Source organism: Oncorhynchus nerka, linkage group LG5 (assembly GCF_034236695.1).
Source record: "Oncorhynchus nerka isolate Pitt River linkage group LG5, Oner_Uvic_2.0, whole genome shotgun sequence".
Taxonomy (NCBI): domain Eukaryota; kingdom Metazoa; phylum Chordata; class Actinopteri; order Salmoniformes; family Salmonidae; genus Oncorhynchus; species Oncorhynchus nerka.
The window spans coordinates 37,880,092-37,891,729 of record NC_088400.1 but is presented as its reverse complement, the minus strand read 5'-3'; the positions used below and the strand labels follow the sequence as shown (position 1 = coordinate 37,891,729).

Here is an 11,638-nt window from a genome sequence, read left to right as displayed (position 1 = left end):
ATATAGAGATATAGAGAGGCAGAGAGAGAGAGGCATAGAGATATAGAGATATAGAGAGGCACAGAGAGAGAGGCATAGAGTTATAGAGATATAGAGAGGCACAGAGAGAGGCACAGAGAGAGAGGCACAGAGAGAGGCACAGAGAGAGGCACAGAGAGAGAGGCACAGAGAGAGAGGCACAGAGAGGCACAGAGAGAGGCATAGAGAGAGAGGCATAGAGATATAGAGAGGCACAGAGAGAGAGGCATAGAGAGGCACAGAGAGAGAGGCATAGAGTTATAGAGATATAGAGAGGCACAGAGAGAGGCACAGAGAGAGAGGCACAGAGAGAGGCACAGAGAGAGGCACAGAGAGAGGCACAGAGAGAGAGGCACAGAGAGATATAGAGAGGCACAGAGAGAGAGAGAGACATAGAGAGGCACAGAGAGAGAGAGAGAGATATAGAGAGGCACAGAGAGAGAGGCACAGAGAGAGAGAGAGACACAGAGAAACAGATTCTGCACATAGGGAGGAAACCATTTTAGAAACAACCAATGCCTTCACCAAGTGAAAATAAGATCCTGTATCCCTTGTATTGTACAAATAGTGGTATACATGATACAAAAGTAGGATCTCTGATTTTTAAAATCTATTTTTATTGTTCTATTAAATCGGATATCAGGTTCTCCAGGGCATAATTTCAAAACATTCACTTGTCCTGAACATACATGTTTTAAAAAATATATAAAATATAAAACATCACATTAATGTTGGTTGTCATGTGTTTAAGGACATCATGTTTCACAGGCATCTGTAGATTGAGTATGAGTTTACTGTTCTGATAGTGCAAGGGGAGTGCTTGTCTTACTCAGACTATACAACACATCAATTAACACTCACTGATCTGTCTTCATTTCCTAAAATATAGAAATAACTATAGGGAGCCTTAGGCTTCATTTATGTGTGTCGTATAGTCTGATCCTGAATGATCTGGAGAAAACTGAGTATCCAGTGTTGTCTGAGGTGTAGCAGTCAGTGACTATGGCTAATGCTAATGCTAGAGGTGACAATGGTTAAGGCAAGCAAAGACTTTGACCTAATGCTAGCTGGGATTTTGGCTAATGCTAGCTTTAAAAATGACTAATGCTAGCTGTGATTGTGGCTAAATCTAGCTGTGATTGTGGCTAAATCTAGCTGTGACGGTGGCTAACGCTAGCTGCGACTGTGGCCAACGCTAGCTGTGATTGTGGCTAACGCTAGCTGCGACTGTGGCTAACGCTAGCTGTGACTGTGGCTAACGCTAGCTGCGACTGTGGCTAACGCTAGCTGTGATTGTGGCTAATGCTATCTGTAACGATGACTAAAGCTAGCTGTGATTGCTGCCAAAGATAGTTATACTCCAAGCTTACAGGGATTGCCTGGCTCTGCCGCATCTCATCAACAATAAAAGCTGTTGCATTTCTAAGAGGCTGGGCTCCCACTGCAGACTGGAGCCAGAGTATAGGGGTTACAGAGATGGATTACCTGCAAATCTCACACAGGGAGACACACACACACAGCCACAGCCTCACCTCCCTGCCTGCCTGGCCATTCCATTTCAAATGCTTGAGTGAGGAGAGAGGAGCGAGTATTCAGGCGGTTTGAATTGGTAATGTGAAATGTGAGAGCAGAGCAGGGCTAAGCCTGCCTAGATAAGGACAGCAGGATGGGGGAGTCATAATAATTTATTCTATGAAACGGTGCAATAGAGGCCATCGGTGTGGGGATATGGTGTGAAGGAGTGTCAGTGTTCCACTGGGATCACCTCCAGGATGATCTGGACAGATCTGTTGAAGGAATCTGGAGACAGAATAAAACACATAGAAAAACTCTTATGATACCATTTTATGGTACCCTCCATAGTTATTGGGACAGTGAAGCATGGTTTCTTCTTTTAGCTCTATACTTCAAAACGTCGGATTTGAAATCAAACAATGACTACGAGGATAAAGGGCAGACTGTCAGCTTTAATTTGAAGTTTTTTTCATCCACATTGAGTGAATCATTTAGAAAGTAAAGCACATTTTGTAAATGATCCACCCCTCATTTTCGGGGAGCAACAGTATTGGGACAAATTCTCTTATATGTGTATTAAAGTAGTCAAACGTTATACTTGGTCCGATATTCATAGCACGCAATGACTACATCAAGCGTGTGACTCTACAAATGTCTTGATTGCATTTGCTGTTTGTTTGTAAATATTAGTAGAATATGTTTCGAAACACTTCTACGTGAATGTGGATGTTACCATGATTACATAGAATCCTGAATGAATCGTGAATAATTATGAGTGAGAAAGTTCTAGATGCACAAATATCAAGTGAATCTGTCCCCTTGACTTTTGCCCCTCTAAAATGGGAGACTATGTACAAAACTACTGTACTTTCTAAACAGTTCCCCCGATATGGATGAAAATACCTTCAAATTACAGCTGACAGTCTGCACTTTCACTTCATTGTTACAGTTTGATTTCAAAACCAAACTTTTGGAGTTCGGAGCCAAAAGAAACAAAACGCTTCACTGTCCCAATAATTATGCAGTGTTAGGACAATATTATTTCCAAAGTGTCAACATAGACACATTGTTGGGATTCATGCTGCAATTTTGATAGGATGCCATGCTGAAAATTGATTGGAAATTGATTACATGTGGTAAACTATGCGTGGATAGTTTAACGGTCCACTACCCCTCCGATTAATCCCTTGAGTTGAACAATTGCTTTATAAAGATTAATCAATGCTGTCCATATGCCAGTAGTATGTATGATTTTCACAGTGATGTCTAGTAAATGCATTTAAATGCCTTCGAAGTGAAGGTAGCGTGTTACCTAAACCATCCTGTAGCCACTTGGGTCTGCGGTCAAACACAATGAAGATATAGTAGGCTGGGATTCCTGTCAGGGAGATGGCGAATCCTATCCCTGTGTTGATGGGGTCGGAGTAAAGAGAGAGGAACACCATGAAGAAACAGGTGAATGAGAAAATGGCTGGAATGAAAAGAGGAACCTGGAGAGACAAGACAAAGAAGTGCAGAGTCAAGGATGGAAACAGTCAAGTGTTCAGTAGTTGTTTTGAATAAGACAGCCATTAGACAGACTCATACTCTGTCCATGTTATTGTCTGCACTTCTACCACTCCCGTGTTTCTTTGCTAAATTGTCATTATTTCGCCAGTATTGGCCTATTTATTGACCTACCTCCCTAATCTTACTACATTCGCACACACTGTCTATAGACTTTTCTATCGTGTGATTGACTGTATGTTTGTTTATCCCATGTGTAACTCTGTGCTGTTTGTGTCGCACTGCTTTGCTCTATCTCGGCCAGGTCGCAGTTGTAAATGGAGAACTTGTTCTCAACTAGCCTACCTGGTTAATTAATTGTTAAATAAATTAAATTAAATAAAAAATGTGCGCAAGATGCTTGCATATCGGCCACATGCAGTGGCACAGAAGAAGCGATGTCCTAATCGCCCTTTGATGTGTTTATGTCGACATGCATCTGCGACTCTGTGTGTGTGTGTGTGTGTGTGTGTGTGTGTGTGTGTGTGTGTGTGTGTGTGTGTGTGTGTGTGTGTGCATAAGCACTTTGTGACAATTGCTGATGTAAAAAGGGCTTTATAGATACATTTGATGATTTGATGGTTGATGATTCACGTGTGTTGGCCTGACCTTGAAAGGGCGTGGCATGTCAGGGCGTGTGTATCTCATGTAGATGAGGCCCAGCACAGCCACGCCAATGAAGAGCCAGCGAAGGAAGCTCATGAAGTTCAACAGACTGTAGATGTCTCCCACAAACAGCTGGAACACCGTCATAGGGTACTGTAAACACACACAGAGAAAGAATGGACACTCCGACACACAATCACACACACACACACACACACACACACGGAGAGAGAGAGATAGAGAGAGAAACAAACAGACAAACGGATCCAATGAGGAAGTGGTAGAGATGCTGACACGTACCCACAAAGCATGGTGACAGTTCAAACATAAACACAGGAATGCAACGTTTTAATTGTGGACCCTGTAGAGCAGGTCCTTATAAAGGCAGTAATGAGCGATATGTGTGTATGAACAAAACAAAACAAAACAAAAACATTTATCTGACCAGAACGAGGACGGCTGCCAAAGGAGTGTGTCTGCGGACATGGATCATGGACAAAACCTCAGGTAGATGGCCCTCGCGTGATGCCACGTAGAACATTCTAGAATGACCAACACAATCACACAATCTTCAGGATGAAATGAGAAATACCTTCAACAACAACACTTCATCATCGTCTTTGTAAGCGGTGTCTGACAAAATTCAATATATGAAAACTACACATGAAAGTCAACTACTGACAGTCATAGCTGACCTTCACACAGAAATGCAATGTCAGTTATTGTGTTTTCACTATACCACTATACCACACATCTAAACTTCTGCTTAACAGGGTTTGGCAGTTGAAAAAAAAAGATAAGATTAGATTCCTCTCACACAGTCCTCAAACATTGTGTTGGGAAGGGAAGGCAATTTTTCATTCTCCTTGGCAGGAGAATCTAGCGAAGGCTGCGGTGTGACACCTGAGTTGACGCAGCCCACCTTGAGAAAGCGAACAAGCAGCCATTCATCGAACCAAAGCACGACAAGGCTACAAATACCGGCACCGCCACCGAAAAGTTCCCCATCATCTTCCCTGCAAACGTCTGCAGGAAAAACAGACGAGAGAGAGAGAGGAGAGAGAGAGAGGGGGAGAGAGAGAGAGAGAGAGAGAGAGAGAGAGAGGAGATGGGGGAGAGAGAGAGAGAGAGAGAGAGAGAGAGAGAGAGAGAGAGAGAGAGAGAGAACCAAACAAGGACAAAGAGATGCAGAAAAATATCCTCAATTCAATTATTATCTAATTAACGAACATGCACGTAGCTCCAATGCTCTCACACTTTCCTTAAGAGCAACATCACAGACCTGTAAAACCGTAAGGAAGCTAACACCATTGGAAAGATCTGATCAGATCACAGAGCCCTTTTAGTGAATAACCCTCCCCCTTCTCCAAACAGGTCCGAGATCAGTATACAGTCTCTGTCTGTGACTATGTCATTATGACTGCAAGATGATTTAATTATCATTGAGAGGAATGGACTGTGTGGAATCACTTAAGGCCATACTGGGAAGCAGAGGTGTTGGGCTTGGAGGTCTACTAATTACAGTTTAGAGTGCAGGAGAGCAACACCACAGACACCATCAGGGCCTGATGAAGCGCTGATGAACGAGGTGTGTGACTGCAGTCAATGCGCCTCAAGTGTATCAATACATCACACAAAGAAATACATAGGACTCTTATGTTAACGCCAGCCAATAGCGGTGGGTGGTTGTAGGATCAGTGTCGATCAAATCGGCCAATAGGCAGCGAGCTTGTTGGATGCCTTACCACGGCGACGGCTTGCGATGCCAACAGCTCCTCTGCTGACATCACAGTGTAGTATGCCACGTTAGTCAACACGTAGCAGAAAGTGACTATCGCCATGGAGATACAGATGGCCAATGGGACAGTCCTGGGGATACGTAAACATTTGAGAACAACAATCTTAGGATCAGGCAAACCTACTGTGCGAGAACAAGACATGGAATGAGGAGGGTGAACTCACTTTTCTGGATTCTCTACTTCCTCGGTTACAAAGTTCAGATAAAACCTGCGGGCATAAAGTTGGAGCTTTACAACAATATTATGTGGCAATACTGTACCTTACAAGAGCTCATACATGCTCACGGCAAGTAATAATGCGTTACACTAGTTGGCTTCATGAAAAGGGTAGAATAAGATATTAAAGCTAGTTACGTTAGGAGAAGTCCATACCTACCACCCAGCATAGGCGTACATCCCAGAGTAGAAGGCCAGAGGAAGTCCTGTGAGCTTGATATTACTGACCTCAAATGCATTCTCAAAGTTCTTCGTCTCCCCTGCACATAAACACAAAGAAGGAATTACACGTTCACCAAAGAATATCAAAACTCGTTGAGTGTTTGACAAGGTATACACATCTTTCTCGGTAGTTGCAGCCGTAAGAACATTCCAGTACAATACACACATACTGTATGTAGCAGATAGTAACCCTCTTAAAGCTGAAATGACTGATGTTCAATGAACATTGGTATGGCAGAACACCAAGCCTACAGACACTTTGTAGCTATTATGTACCACGCTTGTAATGTGTCATGATAGTACAGCTACTCTGTAGCCAATAAACACCAAGCATGTTAAAGTATAGCTATTTTGGTCAAGCGGGGATGATCTGTGGAATGTCCCAGTAACAAACATAACGCCATGTACCACAAATATATTCAGGCTTTCAGGGATTTCAACGTTTTTGAGGAGTCATGAAAGAGTGTGGGATTCAATGTGATGTAAGCATTAACATGCTACTTCTGTGGTTTTAATCCAGTGTAACATATGTTACTCGTTTCAGGAAACTTGGCATATGTCGCACGTCACTACTTCACAGGAGAGGCATTTTAAAGTAAATATGTATTTTTATTGAAAAATGTGTATTGGGACAGAAATGCCTTCTGGAACATGTGAACTTTCATGTGCTTTAACCTCTCTTGGGTAGGGGGCAGTATTTTGACATCCGGATGAAAAGCGTGCCCAAAGTAAACTGCCTGTTACTCAGGCCCAGAAGCTAGGACATGCATATAAATGGTAGATATGGATAGAAAACACTCTAAAACTGTTAAAATTATGTCACATAACTGATATGGTAGGCGAAACCCCGATGACAAACCATCCCAAAAAAACACATTTTTCAGCCTACCTCTATTTTCAATGGCTATCACTTTTATTTCTGGCTCATTTTTCCAAAAAACAGTATGAAACTCTTTATAAAGACTGTTGTCATCTAGTAGAAGCCCTAGGAACTGCAATCTGGGAGGATATTGCCTTATAATAAAAGTGACAGCCATTGAAAACAGTGGTAGGCTGACCATTTTTTGGGAGTGGATGGTTTGTCCTCGGGGTTTCGCCTGCCATATCAGTTCTGTTATACTCAGAGACATAATTTTAACAGTTTTAGAAACTTTATAGTGTTTATAGTGTTTATAGTATCAATATCTACCAATTATATGCATATCCTAGCTTCTGGGCCTGAGTAACCGGCCGTTTACTTTGGGCACGCTTTTCATCCGGACGTGAAAATACTGCCCCCTACCCAAGAAAGGTTAAATTACGAGCCCAGTTGGTTTAGCAACGGAAAAAGGAAGGAACCTTCCCGTTAGCCATGATTGGCTGAGATAATGGATAGGCTGGACATGCCGGGAGATGAGTTTGGATTGATCTGCCATGTAGCATGCTCATTTTTTGTTGATAGTCCTTTGCATCTTGACATTTTTAAAGATATACATAAAAATGTTTTGCTACTTTTTTCAACAACATTAATGCCCTGAATTTAGCAGGCACTGTCAACAGATTAGTTGGAAAAAAAGTGAATGGCTATTTTCTCCACACACCACGATCAGTGTGAACTGGAGTGACTTGACACAACGCTGTCCAAACAAGGTGTATCTACAAACAAAACAGAGTTAAATGCTTGTGATATGTGATTATACCACCTAGCTATCTTAAGATGAATGCACTAACTGTAGGTCGCTCTTGATAAGAGCATCTGCTAAATGGCCAAAATGTCAAATGTAAAAATGACAATGTTTGCATTGGTAGTAGTATGGGTTGGGATTATGCCGGTTCATTGTTTAGCTAGCTAGATGATTACATGACCCATCAAGTTAGCCAGGTGTGTCTCAGGGTGATTACAGTCATCTACTGTATCCCATGAACATGTGTACATGTCGAGACAATAGTTTAAATAAGTATATAAGTATAAAATATTTATAAAATATTTGTATCTGTTTTTGATATTGCTACTATTCAAGTAACAATTTCAATGTACCGTGTACGCCTTGTGTATCCTTGCTATAGTGTGTGTTTACCAGAGGCAGTAATGTGAAGGACAATATGGCCTGCACCAAAGTCAGTTTAAGATATAGGCCAAGGACTACAGTACATAAAGTGTATTTTTACCTGGAGTTTATTCTTATTGTAGGCTACCACTTTTACCACTTTTAGTCTTGAAATCTATATTTGTTTACTAAATTACTCACTCTGTTTAGCACATGGCATCACATGTGAATCTTTAAAGTGATGGATGGGGCTAAGGCTTAAGAGGCTGTGAATGATGCTGAATGTGTGGAGACAAAGAAGAGCTCTCCAGTAGGTGTACCAAATCAGTCCAGGTCCATTTTCTCAAAAGTGGGGTTACAAGTTGACTTTCAAAACAGAATTACATTGTTCCTCAACTGCAGTGTATGATATACCATTTTCAAGCTCTGAGTCTCTTCTCGTATCAAATGTTTAAAAAAACACCATTTCAAATGTTGCTACACAAGATAGAATCGAGGCGGTCGGTCACATTTGACGATGGTGTTGATTGTAATGATCATGGTGATGATGATGACGATGATAACGAAGGCTTACCTTTGAAGAGCATATAGAGGCCAGGTACGATGATGATGGCGATGGCCAGCAGCTTGCTAAAGGTGAGGAAGATCTGAATCCTGTTTGTCCAGCTCGTACTCATACTGTTGAGATACATCACTGATGCTGTGGAGCAGGAATAAACATGAACACACACACACACACTTTGTGAGACTGACTGGTACCTTACAGTCGCTTGAACCATCTCACTGATAAGCACAAAAATCCTATAGTCCAAAGTTTGTTCAAGTTTGTACTGTAAAAATAAATATATATATATATATATATGTGTATATATATAATAATGCTGTAGCATTATTACTCAGACATACTTATTCCTATAGAGGTGGCCAGTTTGATAGCAATCTCGGGCACTCCACACGGCATGAATATGGGTTCCAGGATATATTGTCCAAAGGCCAGGGATATCACTGCCAACCCTGCAGGTCTAGAACAGACAACACTGTCACACGCAGACTCAAAAACGCTGAACCAAACATACACGTTTACCAAACAAACACAGTGACAGGAAACGCTGACCCACAAAGCTGTGCGATCTGGGGCATCATTCACTGTTCAGAGTGTTGGGGAGCATGTGACCTTCTACTGACACGAACCTGTCTTACCCAACCTCACAACTGTTTATTAGCTTCCCCTGACACTAACAGTCTATAACAGTCAAGTAACTATAGTTACTGATATTCAGTGGTTGCTGACTCAAATATGTCTCTTAGGTTCAGTTGAGGAAATCACAGTAAAATATCCAGGGAATACTTAAGCAATAACGCCCGGGGGGTGTGGTATATGACCAATATACCACGGCTAAGCTCTGTTCTTAGGCACGACTCAACGTGAAATGCCTTGATTTTACAACCCTTTACAACCCTTGATTTACAACCTGGTATATTGCCAATAATCTAATAACTGTTGCACAGTCTGTGGGCTGATCCCCAGAATGCTGTTCATTTCCCATAGACTCAAAACCATACACCCCCTCCTGGCCTGGGTTAACCTGAGGTACAGTAATAGAATAGCAGGTTTGTTTACACTGCTCTGCTACCACGGGTATCAACGGACCAGGATGGGATCCAAAAGGCTTTGCTACCTTTACAATGCTGAGATATATACACTAGGCCCATCCCCGTCTCTCTCTCACACACAGGCAGTATAGAGTGATATACACATACCTTGTTGCAAGTATCTACACCCCCTTCCTGCTGCTGTCTCTGTCTCACACACACACACACACACACACACACACACACACACACACACACACACACACACACACACACACACACACACACACCTACCTGATGGCGATGAGGTCAGCCCAGAGGCGTATGAAGGCCATCTGTGGTCCAAAGGCCTCCAGGATATAGGTATAATGTCCCCCGGACTTCTGGATACTGGTTCCCAGCTCTGCATAGGACAGGGCCCCTGGGAAATGAAAAAGGGACAGGTTATGGACAGGGGAGTGGCTAGCCAGCTAAAAAACATTGGCAGCATCAGCAACAGCAGAATACTGTCTATAAGAGGAAAATATGATTCATTGTATTCATAATCGTGTGTGTGGCTGGAGGAGAGAGAGAGAGAGAGAGAGAGAGAGAGGTTAGCGTAAAGGGTAATTGCTGTTTCAGCAGTTAGATGGCTAGTTAGAAGGCAGTAGCTACGGTAAGGCTTCTGTAATAACAGTAATATAATGAAATAATACTAGTAGAAGCGGAAGCTTTTCCATAGCAGCAGACAGTTAGCAAAGTTTATCCACCCCCCTAAGCTTTCATTCACACTCATCATCTCAAGAAAAGCTGTTTTACAAGTTTAGCACTTTGTTTTGGGATGCATCAACTCCAGTGTCTTCAGGGACGGGGAAGCAGGGGAGTTGTAACTCAATGGGCTGAACAGCAATAAAAACACAAAATCTCCATCCTCCATCGCTTCAGTTCGCATGCATCATAAAACCACTCAGCACACCTTTACTCAGGTAAAGGCGACAACTACGTGTGACTCACCGAACAGGGACAGCACTCCGCAGGCAATCCACACCACCAGAGACATTCCAACACTCCCAGAGTTCTTCAGGATTCCCTTGGGCGAGATGAAGATTCCCGCTCCGATGATGGTACCGATGATGATGGAGATTCCCCGAAGCAGGGTCACCTTCTTCCTCAACTCTACCTTTCCGTTCAGAGCATCAGGCTCCTCTTTTGGGGCAGGGGTATCCCCCGGGTGTCCCCCATTTTGGGGGGTGTTGTTCACCCCAGTCCCCTCACCATTAACTGACCTCCTGGTCATCCTTGTACTCTCTCACACACACACACACACACACGCACAAGCACACACTCTCTCCAACACACAATGTGTCACACACACTCCTCACCTTTCTAGCACTTTGGGTCCCAAAACAACCTTAAGGTTTTTCTGTCCGTCTGCAGTGACCTGATGTTGAGAATACAGAAGAGTAGGTTACTCAGACAAAGCAGTCTGTTACTGGTTCTGCTGTGCAAAGAACTTCTACCACTGGGAATTAGACCAAACCTCTTGGGAATGGCCTCTCCCACTCTCTCCCTCTCTCTCTTAGACACACAGACACACTCACACGCACAGACACACACACACTCTAATCTCGCTCTAAAGCCCCACTCATTCAGTCACTCTCTCTCTCTCTCTCTTTTACTCTCCCACTTGCTGCCTCTAACACTTTTTTTCTCTCTCGCCCTCTTTTGTCTATCTCTCTCCAGCGTTCCTACTCTCCCAAACCTCTTACTATATGGCTGGTCACTGTGCCTCACTGCAGAAGCAGTCTGGTAGTGTTGTCTGGTAGTGTTTCAGAGGTGTCTGCTTTGGGCATCCTCTACCTCGGGATGTCAATGATGTATCTGAATAATCACCTGAGAGTTCACAACACAGTTATCCCAAAACAAAAGGGGGACCAGAAACTAGTGGAACTGATGCAATCGATGCCAAAGCGCTCTGATGTCACACGACACGCGGTAATCGTCAACGCCTACGGTCTGAACATGTCATTGACCACAAGCTACCACAACTAGTCTTGTGAATACACACAAGGCTTCCAGTAAGATCATACTCATTACCACACTCAGCAAACGCTACCA

General features: G+C 43.0%; 1 protein-coding gene across 1 annotated transcript; it reads right to left on the bottom strand.

Moving 5' to 3' along the window:
• Nucleotides 1-615: 615 nt before the first annotated feature.
• On the bottom strand, nt 616-11,195 carry LOC115116955 (cystine/glutamate transporter-like). The gene is made up of 12 exons (XM_029645414.2): nt 10,535-11,195; nt 9,836-9,962; nt 8,855-8,970; nt 8,523-8,648; nt 5,860-5,959; nt 5,647-5,691; nt 5,430-5,553; nt 4,607-4,710; nt 4,130-4,226; nt 3,688-3,837; nt 2,846-3,023; nt 616-1,818 (listed from the first exon to the last, which is right to left on the bottom strand). The coding sequence occupies exons 1-12, from the start codon at nt 10,815-10,817 to the stop codon at nt 1,763-1,765; spliced, it is 1,506 nt and encodes a 501-aa protein (XP_029501274.1). The 5' UTR covers nt 10,818-11,195; the 3' UTR covers nt 616-1,762.
• Between the last annotated feature and the right edge of the window lie 443 nt (nt 11,196-11,638).